General features: G+C 52.5%; 1 protein-coding gene across 17 annotated transcripts in view; it reads right to left on the bottom strand.

Moving 5' to 3' along the window:
* The window catches only part of ALS2CL (ALS2 C-terminal like), a 45596-nt gene that overhangs the window by 6503 nt on the left and 24544 nt on the right, over positions 1-14549 (bottom strand). For all 17 annotated transcript variants that reach the window (XM_077303330.1, XM_077303329.1, XM_077303335.1 and 14 more), the window contains exons 9-21: positions 12724-12790; positions 11657-11853; positions 10393-10458; positions 9448-9546; positions 9058-9219; positions 7446-7557; positions 5920-5997; positions 5360-5487; positions 4714-4887; positions 3605-3695; positions 1882-2039; positions 1180-1230; positions 467-640 (exon numbers count right to left, since the gene is read on the bottom strand). In XM_077303330.1, the coding sequence (XP_077159445.1) occupies positions 467-640; positions 1180-1230; positions 1882-2039; positions 3605-3695; positions 4714-4887; positions 5360-5487; positions 5920-5997; positions 7446-7557; positions 9058-9219; positions 9448-9546; positions 10393-10458; positions 11657-11853; positions 12724-12790 (1557 nt within the window). The remainder of the gene's footprint in view (positions 1-466; positions 641-1179; positions 1231-1881; positions 2040-3604; positions 3696-4713; positions 4888-5359; positions 5488-5919; positions 5998-7445; positions 7558-9057; positions 9220-9447; positions 9547-10392; positions 10459-11656; positions 11854-12723; positions 12791-14549) is intronic.

Here is a 14549-nt window from a genome sequence, read left to right as displayed (position 1 = left end):
CCTGCCCTGTTGCTGGCCCTGGAATTGGTTGGCCACTGTGTGAGAGGGGAGGCTGAACTACATAGACCACTGGTCTGACCCTCTAATCCAGCGTTCTCTCTCATAGAGTGGTCAACCAGCCATCTTGAAGTCCCCAAAACAAGGCAGACCAGTGGCCCATCTACTCCAACCTCCCATCTCACACAGAGGCCAGCCAGTTCTAAGGCCTTCCCCTGTCGTTGCCTCCTGGCTCTGGAATTCAGAGATTTAGTGCCTCTGAATGTGGAGGTTCCCTTCAGTCACCACGGCAAGTAGCCAATGATAGACTTCTCCTCCCCTTTTAGTGTAGACTGAAGACTCCTGTACATTTCATTTAAGTGGCACAGTTGTGCATTTTCTGCAAACTGCCACTACTTGGCCCACAGTCCAGCGACAAGAGAATTAGTAAAACCACACGAGGAAAGGCCTCGTTGTCAGCAACACTCACTTCCGGACATCCAGGAACTCCAGAAGCTTCACGTCTGTCTCCTGGCTCAGATCGACCACCCCCTGGCAGTAGAGGTCGTCCTCCTTCTCGTGGTAGAGCAAGTACAGCATGAAAAGGTCCGGATAGAAGGACGGCAGGATGAGGGGGAGGATGGCGTCGGGACCGTTTGGGCCGCTGCACCAAAGAAAGAACATCCGTGAACACAAAGAGCAGGAGCATCCGTAGTGGCTGCCTCCGTTAGCCAAACGATGGTGGAGACAGAGTCAAAGCCACCTGAGAAGGGCACCACTTCCCATAACATTTCCCAAATGTCTTTGGTCAAAAAAACTTCTTGAAAGGTGACATTTCTCAGCTATCCTTCTGCTGAGAGGCATGGCGAACACTCCAGAAGATGAAGAGTTCAACTGGGTAGGTGAGCAAATGGGAACAGGTGCAATTCCATAAGGAGAACTGCCGGGTTCTGCATCTGGGGCACGCAAATTAGAAACAGGCATACTGGATGGGGGATGCATTTCTGGGCACTGAGCAGGGGGCGGAACTAGATGGCTTGGATGGCCCCTTCTTACTCTAGGAGGCAGTGAAGCTGAAGAAAGCCCTATTTCCCAGCATGAAATGGCCAGCACGGGATGCCTGCTGGCATTTCTTCAGGTGGCAGGAGGAATGACTGGGGGCAGACCCAAAGACAGAATCAAGTAATAAGTCCAAAGTCGTACCTGTTCTCTGAACTTTGAGAATACTGCTTCAAGGCGAGACGTAGCAAACCCCTGGGGAGTGTGAAAGGCGAAGGCAAGTCTGAATCTTAAAACTCACTGCATGTCTCCCACTCCCCCACCCCTTCCCTGTTATTCTAAGCAGGTCTACTCCAAAGCAATCCCCATTCCATTCAGTGGGGCTTACTCCCAGCAAGTGTTCTGAGGATCGAAGCCTACAGAGAGTAAAAAGCTGTGTTCAGGGCCTGCAAACCGCAAATCTGCTCTTGGGTATTATAAGAAAAGCACTGGGGAAAATGCTGATGTTGCCAAAGGTGGTCCACAAAAATCCCCAAAGCGGCTTGAAAAAGAACCCGCAGTCGGGATATTACGGGACCTCAGGCCATTCCAGGGTTCATCATCCTTTAATTGCTGTGGATTCTGTGGGTCTGAGGAGTGCTGCTTGGGGATTGTGTTCTGAGAGTTCTGTCAGAGAGCCAGAGGACCTTTCAAGAAACCAGGGATCCTTGGGGGGGGGGGAGCACTCTTAAACCAGCCACAAGGCAAAGGGGCTGGGGGAAGATGTGGAGAACTGAGAGTCATTAAGATTGTTGCTGGCCATGCAGCACAAGGCCAGCTTTGCCAAAGGTCAGGGGCAAGTCCGTCCGATCCCTTGCATCTCCTGGAACAAAAAGACCAGACTGCAAAGTTGCACACAGTACGTACTGGTAGAACTCCCATATTTTCTTGGCGTAATGCTTGACCTCCTCTTGAGCCATGGTCAGAAGGTGCTTGTTGGCTCCAACTGCTGAGTAAGTGGCCTGGAACGCCACAGTCAGCATCTTCAGCAGCTTCCCTAAAGGATTCAGGGAATTCTGGAAGGCCTGAGAGGGATGAAAAAAGGAAAAGTCCATTTGATGACCAACAGCGAAGCGGGTGAAGACACACAAGCACTATGGAAGATGAGCGAACAGGGCCGGTTCCAGAAGGAGGAGGAGGAAGAAGAAGAAGAGTTGGTCCTCATATGCTGCTTTTCTCTACCCGAAGGAGTCTCAAAGTGGCTTACAATCGCCTTCCCATTCCTCTCCCCACAACAGACACCCTGTGAGGGGGGTGAGGCTGAGAGATCCCCGAGATTACTGAAGAAGAAGAAGAAGAAGAGTTGGTTCTTATATGCCACTTTTCACTACCTGAAGGAGCCTCAAAGCGGCTTGCATTCGCCTTCCCTTTCCTCTCCCCACAACAGACACCCTCTGAGGTGGGTGAGGCTGAGAGAGCCCTGATATTACTGCTCAGTCAGAACAGTTATCAGTGCCATGGTGAGCCCAAGGTCACCCAGCTGGCTGCATGTGGGGGAGTGCAGAATCGAACCCGGCATGCCATATTAGAAATCCGTACCCCTAACTACTACACCAAACTGGAGGAGGAGGGGGAAAAGGAGAAGAGTTGGCTTATATAGTCTGCTTCTTTTAGTACCCAAAGGAGTCACAGTTGACAAACACCTTCCCTTCCTCTCCTTACAACAGAAACCTTGTGTGTTAGTCGGGGCTGAGAGAACTCTGAGAGAAATGACTGACCCAAGCTCACCAAGTTGCATTCCTAAGGAACAGTGGGGAATCCAACCCAGTTCTTCAGATTGGAGTTTGCCTCTCTTAACCACTACACCAAACTGGCTCATTAGAAAGTCCATCAGTCAAGGTCTAGCTTGGTTTATCTGATGAACTGTTGCAAGGTATATTTCGAATCCCACATTTTGTTCTCCTGTCATTTTTAGGACTAGTTTATTGATTTTCAGACACCCTTCTTTTTTGTTTAAACTTTATCATGTTTGTGAATTTCAGGGCTTCCCTACATATTCTGACACCTATTATGATTATCTGGCAAAGCCGCTTAAATTCACAGATATGTCTTCAACCAAAAAGAAAAGGGTCTGAAAATCAATAAAACCTGGCTACCGGCCCTAAAAAATAGCAGAATAATAAAAGGGGGGCCATAAAGAAACTTCACAATGGTTCATCAGAGAAGACAGGCAAGATATTGACTAATTGACTTGCTAATGAACTCCATCCAGACATAGGAAAAACACTTCCTAATGTACTTGCTAATGAACTCCACTCAGACACAGGAAAAGTGCTTCCTAGTTCCAGCCCATCCCCTGGGAGACTCCCAGATAAAATAAGAATGTGATGCGCTATATTCACCCCCCATCTCCCGAGAAGTAAATAAAATATCCAGCAGCTCTTCACACACTCTTTGTGCTTTGGCCTGGAGAGATTCCCATCTTGCCATGTCCTACCTCTGAGGATGCCAGCCGCAGTTACTGCCAAAATGTCAGGGACTAAAGCTGCCAGACCACATTGGCCACGCAGCCCAAAAAACCCACAACCACCAGCCAATAGGTTTTGCTTCTATTTAATTCTCTTAGGGAATCAACTCGCAAGTGACTAACCTCTTCCAAGTAGCCCTGCAGGGTCCCCAGCTCTCGGTGGACAAACAGATCTTCAAGGACATTCATCTTTGCTGGGACTTCTTCCTTTTCTCTAGAAGGTCAGAGATGAAAAGACTGAAAAACTGATTCTTTGTTTACATGTCTGCATATGTAGCCCTGTCCGAGTTCTCATTTTGACTCCTGCAGGCTGCTGTCATTGGCATCTCATGGGGTGACACAAATCCTCCTTGTCAACCGCCAAAGGTGTTTCCGGGACAGGTCATCTAATGTCTCCCCAGGCTGAATAGTTTGGGAATAGCCTGAGAAGCTAAGCAGGGCTGGTCCCGGTTAGCATTTGGGTGGGAGACCACCCTGGAAGACGAAGTCCACTCTGCAGAGGCTGGCAGTGACAGACCCCCCCTGCTCATCTCTTGGCATGAAAAACCCATGAGAATTCACCAGAACTCTTGAGGGCACTTCATGAGCATTATTATCCAGTTCTGAGCTAGAGGTGTGCAGGGGGAAAAGGTCTGAACTGATACTTTGGGATGACTTTTCCTGATTCCGTGACCCACGGATGGAGAGCCCTCTGACGGAAAGGCTGATTCTGGGAAGGCTCAAGGGGGTGGCAGGTGACAGTGGAGGTGCGAGAGGGTTAGGCGTGTCCTGCATACTGCAGGGGGTTGGACTAGGTGACGCAAAAGGTCTCATCCTACTCTATGATTCTATGGATGAACCCAATAATGGATTTGGTAAATCAATTCAAGTTTGACAGATTCTGCTGAATCAGCTGCCAGACAGCTGATCCTGCTGGGGAGAGAAGCCTTTTCCAGTGATCAGCTGCTTGGTGAGTCGGGAGTCATTGCTGGATCAGGCCTCAGGCCCATTCAGTCCCACACTCCATGCCGCACAGGGGCCACCAGGAGGTCCACCCGCGTGGCAAGAGCAGCCTACCCTTGGCATGCACGCAAAGAGCCGTCCATGCCATGCCTTTCTACCAGGGTGTGCTGAGGCCTTACACACCCTCCTGTGGGCCACTGGCCATGTTTACCCATCTGCCCTTGAGCCCCGCAGCCACAGAGCTGCCAGAACCAATCCTGCTGAAGCCCAAGCCTGCGTCCCTTCCTCACCGTTGACAGAACAGGTACTCCTGAGACTTCCTCAGCTCTTTGCTGGTCTGGACGTGGAAACCCATGAAAGCCTCCTCCATGTCTCCATCACCCCCCGAATGGACGAATTCCAGGAACTGGCTGAAGAGTCCTTCCCATCTCATCTCCACCGGGAACTCCTTCTGGCCCAGCTGGCTAGACAAGATAAGAAGAGAGTCCTCAGGGTGGCCTTCTCGATCACACAGACCCGCCGGTCCATCCCTTGAGCATTGCAGTCCCCAGGGGCCGAGGGTGTGCGAGAGCAAGCCGTACGTATCAGATGGGCACCACACGTACGAACTGTGCCACCCCAGGGAGCCCATTCGTGTGTGCAGATAGTGGCAGGTGGCAGAGGGCCACAGTGGCACCTTGGAGACCAACGAATTGTACTTCTGGCTGCATGTTTCTCTGTGCAGGCACACTTCTTCAGATGCACTGATTCAAGGGGGCGGCCATGTTGGTCTGAAGCAGTAGGCCAAAGTTTGAGTCCAGGGACATCTTAAAGAGCAACCGTGGGCTACAACAAACCAACACAAGCCTCCCACCCAGTTGAAATTGGAGAGATGCTGCAGCCTAGCCAGCCTCTGGGCCAGGGGTCTGCTCCCTCCTCCCTCCTCCCTCCACTTACAGCTTGGTCCTCTGCCGGTCTGGTTGTTCCCCAGAGGTGTCCAGGATCCCTTGGGTCTGCAGGCCCTGGCTGGATTTGTGACTGAAGGTTCCTTCCAGGATGAAGCCGTTGGGGAAGGTCAGTTTGCCCTGAAACAAGTCCCAGAGACATTACTAAGGCAAATTCCAGGTCAGCGTTTGAGAAGGGAGCTGTGCTGGCCTGCAGCGGAAGAGCTAGATCCAAGTCCCGTAGCGCCTTACAGACAAACAAGGTTTCTGGAGCATCAGCTTTTGAGAGTCAAAACTCCCCCCTCTTTGGCAGAGTCTTAAAAATGCAGTAAAGTTAAGCACAGGGAGCATAAGAATAAAATCAGCTTACTACAGAATAGAACAAATTTCACAGGAAAGAGCAGAGAGAGAGAGAGAGGGAAACCCACACATTTGCAGGGCTAAAGGAAGGCAGGGAGGGAGCTTCTACTTCGAGTCAAGAGGAGCTGAACCCTCCCCCCTCTTCTACCTCCCAAACTGAGTCCATCCCGTCCAAATTCTCCATGCAAGCCAACCAGCGCTCCCCAACCTCACCTTTCCGACAAATGATAAGTCCGGTGCGAAGTTCCCCTCGTAGACAGAATCGTCTTCCATGAGAAGCATCCCAGAGCCCTGCGGATCGCGAAAGGGAAGCGGCAAAATCTCAGAGCTTGTGTTTGGTGCGGGGTAGGCAGTCCTGAGGTTAGCTGAGTCACGGCAGCCCTCGGCAACTCGGCAGGGCTGGTGCTGACTAATATTTGGATGGGAGACCTCTGAGAAATACCAGGTCAGTAATGCAAGGCAGGCCACGGCCAACCACCTCTCAACACCTCCTGCCGTGAAAACTCTGGGGTCGCCCGAAGTCACCTGTGACTCCCCTTATTTTTTAACATCCCAGAAAAAGCCAGTAGAGTCCGTCAAGCTGCGAACGTTATGATTAAAAAGCCAGCAAAGCGCATGGATCTCACCGTCACACGCTCTCTTCAACATCCCAGAGGGACAACAGGCGTCTCTTGTGTTAATTTAGGTCAACCTCTTGTCTATGGAGGAACTCCTGAAATATTCCTCAGGTTTCCCCAGAAGTGGAGCCGTGACCCTTCAGAGAAGAGGGCACAGATGTGGGAAGCTGCCGATCAATTGATCAATGGATCGTTTACTGTTTTTCCACGGTGGAGAAAGAGACGAGGTCTGTACAGCAACAGGGGAAGTGGGCTCTGGTGACATGTAGTGATGTCAGAGGCCATCCAAACTCCTGGGAGAGGCCGCAGAACCCCCGGGGAGCTCTTTGCGGAGCCCCTGGTTGAACAACTTGTGTGTTTTCATTCTAACATAATATTCCTCAGACTGGAGTTCATCTGGTTGCAAAGCAAGCTCTAGACTGCAAAAGGCCAGGCTAGAATTGTTTGCTCTTATCATAACTGCAGCTGGAGAGTGGTGTCCAGCAGCAGCCAACCCCGCAGGGTTTCCAAGGCCAGGGATGTTCAGAGACAGTTTGCCATTGCTTGTCTCTGCTTAGCAAGCCCAGACTTCCTTGGAGGTCTCCCCTTCAAGGACCTTCCTTCCTTCCTTCCTTCCTTCCTTCCTTCCTTCCTTCCTTCCTTCCTTCCTTCCTTCCTTCCTTCCTTCCTTCCTTCCTTCCTTCCTTCCTTCCTTCCTTCCTTCCTTCCTCTCTTTCTCTCTTTCAAATTTCTATACCACCACTCTCCAGAAGGTCTCACGGCAGTTCACAACAGTAATAAAATACAATAACGCCCCCCCCCCCCTAAAAACACCCCATACCTTACAATTAATCAGATGGCAGTCTATTCCTATAGGGGCTTTAATTCCCCACCACCACCGCACCCCCTCCCCCATTCAGCTCATGGGTGAAGTTCTCTTTCGCAGGGAACGGGAGACCAGATCTCATCAAACATTGGGGGCTGCTTGGCTTGCAAGATCTGATGAAGCCAGGTCAGCCTGGGCCATCCATGTCTGGACAACAAATGCCCCCTGACCTACATCCCACAGTCCCTGCAGAGTCCTGACCCCAGATGCCCGCATGCTTAGAAACACGCCAGTCCTCGACCTGTCACAATGCTCACCACCATTTTATCCAAGTGGAACGTCCTCTGATAGCAGGCCCCGGACTGGGTGATCACGATTCCTGGCCCATGCCTCTGGTCTTCGTGCCACATCCCGATATACCTCTCTGCCCTGAAACATGAGAAAAAAATCCAATACATGCAGTGACAACCAGAAAAACCACAAGCAACTACAATGCAGCTGAAGATGCTCGCAGTGGGTATAGAGGGGTCCCAGGCAGAGGTCCTTCCAATCATCTGCACCGTTTGCTGGCGATATCGGGAATTGAACTGGGGACTATGCCCCATCCCTGGCACAACCTCAAATAAATAACTTCACAGTTCAGTAAATCCTGAGGGATCATGGGCGATACAACTTGGGAGGGTCTATGGATCAGTAGTAGAACATTCACTTATCAGAGGAAGGTCTTGGCCTCTCTGCCCTGTGGCTGGCCCTGCAGAGGAACTGGTTGGCCCCTGGGTGAGACGGGAGGCTGGACTGGAGGGACCCTCCCTGGCCTGACCCAGCAGGGCTCTTCTGAGGGTCTTCTCAGGGGAAGGCCTCAGCCTCTCTGCCCTGTGGCTGGCCCTGCAGAGGAACTGGCTGGCCCCTGGGTGAGACGGGAGGCTGGACTGGAGGGACCCTCCCTGGCCTGACCCAGCAGGGCTCTTCTGAGGGTCTTCTCAGGGGAAGGCCTCAGCCTCTCTGCCCTGTGGCTGGCCCTGCAGAGGAACTGGCTGGCCCCTGGGTGAGACGGGAGGCTGGACTGGAGGGACCCTCCCTGGCCTGACCCAGCAGGGCTCTTCTGAGGGTCTTCTCAGGGGAAGGCCTCGGCCTCTCTGCCCAGTGGCTGGCCCTGCAGAGGAACTGGCTGGCCCCTGGGTGAGACGGGAGGCTGGACTGGAGGGACCCTCCCTGGCCTGACCCAGCAGGGCTCTTCTGAGGGTCTCATCAGGGGAAGGCCTCGGCCTCTCTGCCCTGTGGCTGGCCCTGCAGAGGAACTGGCTGGCCCCTGGGTGAGACGGGAGGCTGGACTGGAGGGACCCTCCCTGGCCTGACCCAGCAGGGCTCTTCTGAGGGTCTTCTCAGGGGAAGGCCTCGGCCTCTCTGCCCTGTGGCTGGCCCTGCAGAGGAACTGGCTGGCCCCTGTGTGAGAGGGGAGGCTGGACTGGAGGGACCCTCCCTGGCCTGACCCAGCAGGGCTCTTCTGAGGGTCTCATCAGGGGAAGGCCTCGGCCTCTCTGCCCTGTGGCTGGCCCTGCAGAGGAACTGGCTGGCCCCTGGGTGAGACGGGAGGCTGGACTGGAGGGACCCTCCCTGGCCTGACCCAGCAGGGCTCTTCTGAGGGTCTTCTCAGGGGAAGGCCTCGGCCTCTCTGCCCTGTGGCTGGCCCTGCAGAGGAACTGGCTGGCCCCTGGGTGAGATGGGAGGCTGGACTGGAGGGACCCTCCCTGGCCTGACCCAGCAGGCCTCTTCTGATGTTCTTATGAAAACGAGCTTGTATACAAACTCCAGGAAAGCAAGATGGTGGCCATGTGTTCCTCGAGAGTGACCCTTGTTGGGGGCCTGCCCCTGCATACCCTCTTGCCACCAGAGACAGATCTCAGCCAAGCGGGGAGCTGCCCAACTTACCCCTCTGTGTCATCCCAGATGCCGTAGCCGCTTCTCTTGTCGTTTTCCCAGTGCCCTGTGTATTTGAAGGGGCGATCGGTGGAAGAGGGCTTCTCCAAGATGCCAAACCCATGGCGCATGTTGTCCTTAAAATACCCTTTGTAAACCACCTCATCGCCATATCTGGAAAAGAGGCAGAGGACAAAACTCACAGTGTCAATTGTGGGTGATGTCGGCAGGTCACCTTAATTTGTGGCACTCTTCCAATTTGAGAGGGGCTTGGGGGGGGGGGGATGAGGTGTGTCCGGAAAGATGGGGACCCCCGCCTGGACCAGGGGACCTGGTAACCGTAGAGGGAATGGACAGAGAGAGAGGATTTCTGCCGAAGCAGCTTCTCTGCAGATTACTTACTCACAGATGCCGTAGCCGCTCATTTTGCCAGCCTGCCAGTGGCTCTTGTAACAGTCGTAGCGATCCTCGGAAGCACGGGGGACGAGGCAGATCCCAAACCTGCAGCCAGGGGGCAGAGAGGTCAGCATAAGCCCCAGGCAGAGAAATGAGAATCTGCCCTTGAAACCATAGAGTTGGACACAATGCTGGAGACTCCTCAATCCAACGGCCCCAGATATCGGTCCTGAAATGGAGCATTCCTTCCATTTTAGGGGTGCCAGCTCCCCAGTGGAGGTGTGGATCTTCTGGCACCAGGCCCCCAATCCGCCCCTCCTGCTGCCAATTGGCTAGCAGCAAGGGGACTTACCAGGAGAAAGAGGATGGCGCAGGCAAGACTCCCAACCGTGTTGCATGCAGGAAGTGGCGTCTCACTGACGACCGGGCCTTCCTATTTCCCCTGGTTAAGCTCCCCATTCCTCTGCTGGTTGCCCAGAGTGATCTGGCAATGCTTCTCCACCCAGGGAGCTAAACCCTCTTCTTACACAGTTCTTACTGTCAAGGTCGTCCTCTTGACCAACTGAGAACTCCTTTCCTATCCCTTCAGCCCATTGGATTGATTTATTTATTGCATTTCTATCCCACCCTTCCCTGAACGCTCAGGGGTGAAAACATACAATACAAATATCTACCATATCATTTACAATTTGATCATCATTATTAAACACAAGTCTGCGTAACCTATCTCCTACTCCAGGGGTCGGAGGGGGGGGGGAGTCTCAGGATACGGTCTACGATGGAATTTGATTGGGTGGATTCGGACAGGGAGGCCAGTGGAGTATTGCTGTCCCTTTCAGGCCCCGACCATAAGCCTGATGGAAAAGCTGCTTTCCACCATTCCGGGGCCAAAGCTGAAAAGGCCCTGACCTTGTTTCCCATTTTCTTGCTTATGGCGGGAGACCTCCTTACCCATGTTCCAAGCCTCCTTTGAAGTGTCCAACATAGTTCCGGCCGTCTGGCCACGTCAAGGTCCCCCTGCAATTCCAAAAGGCCCGTTACGAAACACACAACAATCTTAAGTGACGGCTGCGTGGAAGACGGCAGGATTTGTTTACTGCAATGTTAGCAGTGGAAGGGGCAGAAGGCCCTTGCTGCAACTGAGAGACCCTTTGCCCACCCACCCACCCGCCAGGCTGAATTCTGCCACTAACCAACCACAGGAGAAACCCTGAGACGTGTGCGCTGAACTTAGCGTGGCCAGCTTCCAGGTGGAAGGAGCTAAAATGAAATCCCAAGCCGAGGCCAAACAAAGAACGCTCAATGCCAACACTCACGCGGTAGATGTAACGGGAGGGCTGGTTGCTTCGTCTTTAGGTTCACAGCCATTTTGAAAGCAGGTCCCGAGAGGAACACATGCATTCTGTTAAAAAGTGTTTTAGAAGACGCAGCCGCTACGATTACTGTGGATTAGCCACTGCGCTACAATATTTAGGGGCAGGTTGATTTCCTTCGGGGTCTCCACCCCTAGCAAAAGCTACGTGAAAGCGACGGTTATCCGGAAGGTGTTAAACAGCTCCACAGTGAGAAAAATGACCGACTGAGAAACAAAGCCAAGAGTGCATATTTGGGTCGGCCATTGGAGTATTTACACGGAGTGGACTTTGTTTTGCCTCTGCTCGGGATTTTGCTTTAGCTGGTTGCATCTATTTTGAGGAACTGCACGCCCCGTTATCTCGCCTCCGGGTGGAACAGGGAATCCCCCCAGAACTAGAACACATCTGCAGGCTACAGGGATCATTTCCTAGGGCAGCTAGGTTCTTCCCAGTCTCCGTCAGGGGATGGGGGAAGGGCTTGCTGGATCCAGGTTGAGAAACCCCTGGACTTCACTGGGGCACTGTGCCGCTGAGTCCCCCCTCCAAAGGAGCCATCTCTCAGGGGAACTGAGATTTGTACTCTGGAGATGAGGTGCAATTCCAGAGAGTCCCCAGGCCCCACTTGCAGGCTGCCAGCCCTGTCAGTTCCCCTGGAGGAAATTGCATCTTTTGGGGGGTGGGGGGGGGTCTATGGCAGCAGATCCCCTACTGAGCACCCTTCCCAGGCTCCACCCTCAAATCTCCAGAAAAGTCACAAGCGGGAACTGATGACTCTAAGCGTAGGACCCCACGTGCTGTCCGAACCCTCGCAAGTGTTTGGGAAGGGAGGAAAGAGACAGGCGGGGAAGAGCGGGACTTACTTGCCGTGCGGCCTCCCCAGGCACCACTCTCCGTCGTAGACGGCGTTCTTGAGCCTCCCCTCGGCCCTGAAAGTGAAGGAGAAGAGGCGGCTGCTGGGAGGGTAGCTCTCCTCACCATCGGTGCTCCACAACGGAAAGTCCCGCTTCCCTTTCAGGGCTTGGCGAATCGCTTGACTCAGCTTCCAGAACCAGACGGCCTGCGGGAGAGAGCAAAAGCTGTGAGAGCCCGCCAAACAGGAAGGGTCGAACCGCCACGCGGTCGTCCGGCCCACATGCCCTGCCGCAGAGGATCCCTTCAAATCAGGACTTCCTGTGGGCAGAGTTTAAGCAGGCAAGAGAGAAAAGCACCAGGCTCTGTAATAGTTTTATTGAGAAGAGAAACAAGCTTTGGGAGGAGGAGAAGAGAGAGAGAGAGAGAGCCCTATCTGACTATCCAACTGTTCTTCTTCATTCATTCTGCCTGTTCAGGAGGCAAGCTGGGAGGAAGTGAGCTCAAAGGAAGTCTCCAACAGAGCCAATCAGGACACAGGAACAATCTACTTGAAAAACACTAGGAAATTCCTAATCTAAATATGCTAAATGCAATATAGTTTATTCTTCATATGTTTTTGAATCATGCACTCTACAGATATTGCGTATTCCAACACTCCGCAGAAATCTCAGCCTTCAGTAGGGTTGCCATTGTACACGGATCTCTCTCTTCCATTTTACCCTCACAACCATAATAATATAATAATTTAAAGAAATTATTCTTGTAACTTTCATCAACTCAGAGCTTTCCCAAAGCAGCTTACAATCACCTTTCCCCACAACAGACATACTGTAAGGTGGGTGAGGCTGAGAGAGTTCTGAGAGAACTGTGCTGGCCCAAGGTCACCCAGCTGGCTGCCAGTGGAGGAGTGGGGAATCAAACCCGGTTTGCCAGGTTAGAGGCTGCTGCTCTTTAACCACGACACCATGCCGGTGTAGAGAGAGAGGATACAAAAAAGAAAATAACAAAGCAAAACTGAAACCAAACTCAAAATTTAGGGATCCATTTCTCCATCTCTCTAGCTGGACCTGCTTACCTGTGCCTTGGGATCTTTAGCTAACAGGAAAAACTCTTCCTCCGGGGCTGAGACGCGCAGAGCGTACCTGCGGACAAAAGAGGCAAAGGTATTTTTTGCAGTAGACAGAAGTCCGACGCTGCTTCCAAAGAGAAAGCCTAAGCAAGCTGCTATCACACCACACTCAGCTATGCCACACCTATGGCAGAACAGAGCTAGCACCAGCTACCCACACCATTTCCACTACAAACCAGACTCCGGGGTGAGGTACTCCCTCTCCCATGGGGCAGACCCACCATTAACCTGGGCCGTGTGCTAAGTAATGAGCCAATACTGCCTCTGCTAGGCCAAAATGTCAGGGGAGGGACACTCACCCACCCCTAGAAACTCATGAATGACATCTACGTGCTAGTCTTTCCTTTGCTTCCATCACCCTCCTCTACATTAAAACTGCTAACACCTTGGGGCAGAGACTGGGGCAGCCATTTTGTGCCTGGTTCCGTCTGCTCTGGCAGGCGGCCATTTTGGCAGCCATTTTGTGCGCACCATGCTGGGTCACCGTTCCAAAGGTGTTTGCAGACTCAAAAAGGTCGGGGGCTTCTGCCAACCCCATCTCCCTTGCCTGAGGGACCTGGAACAACTCTGAATAGTCTGTGTGTGCGGGATGTGTGGAGGGTGTCTCTGGCCCGCTCTAAAAGATCGGCAAGGAGGTCGGAAAAGGGAGCAGAGTCATTTCTCACACCCAAACTTACAGCCGCATCTCCCTTTTCAGCCAAAGCTTGATTCCAAAGCAGCTCAGGGGAATAGAAAACCGAAACACACAGAGGGGTAAGCTTTCCGTGCAAAGGCTCCTACCAGAGAGGTTTTGCCCATAAACCAGAAATCGCCCCACCCAAGTTCCCACGTGGCTTCCACGTGACGTAGGCATGCCGTGCTCCTCTCTGGCTTCTTTCTGCCCTACTCCCCCCAGCTATTCATTTATTTATTGTTGCACTTATACCCCACCCTTCCCTGGAGACTCAAGGCATCTAGCAGAAGGATTAAAAAATACATGAAATAATTAAAGATTTTGATTTTTAAACTCCCACAATATGTCCCAGAAGAGTCTTGTGCTCGGCCAATAGTAAGAAATTCGGCTGCCCTCGACCAGAACCAGGGCCTTTTTGGCTTTGGCCCCTGCCTGGTGGAACAAGCTCCCGGAAAATATCAGGGCCCTGTTGGAGCTCACTGACTTCTGCAGGGGATGCAAAACCAAGGTCTTCCACCAAGCCTATGGCTAAGCCCGGTAAAAGTCAACATTGTATTGATCTCCCTTTTCAATCACACCCCTACCATGGGTTCAAGTTCTACACCAACGGCTGGAGTTTTTACAATTAAAAAAAAAACATTTAATGGTGATTTTAATTGTGTTGTTTCTACACAGCCTGAGTCTGCTTCAGCAGAGAGAGTAGTCTATATCAAGGGTAGTCAACGTGTGGTCCTCCAGATGTCCATGGACTACAATTCCCATGAGCCCCTGCCAGCAAATGCTGGCAGGGGCTCGTGGGAATTGTAGTCCATGGACATCTGGAGGACAACACGTTGACTACCCCTGGTCTAGATAGATAGATAGACCCCTGGTCTAGATAGATAGATAGATAGATAGACCATTTAATTTAAAGCCACCACCTTCCCCAAGGTAGAGAGAAGGGGAGGAGTTCACCCCCTTAGCCCACTAGCTGGTCCGACAGACCTGACAACCCCAGCTGGATCCTTCTGGAACACGAGCCAGGAAACTACTCTGCAAATCTCCCCTCGACCGCTCCGTTAGCTGGAGGGCTTTAATCCTGCCCATCCGTTGCCTGCAG

Source organism: Paroedura picta, chromosome 11 (assembly GCF_049243985.1).
Source record: "Paroedura picta isolate Pp20150507F chromosome 11, Ppicta_v3.0, whole genome shotgun sequence".
Classification (NCBI taxonomy): domain Eukaryota; kingdom Metazoa; phylum Chordata; class Lepidosauria; order Squamata; family Gekkonidae; genus Paroedura; species Paroedura picta.
The sequence above is the reverse complement of the archived record's forward strand: the minus strand, read 5'-3'. Positions and strand labels throughout refer to the sequence as shown.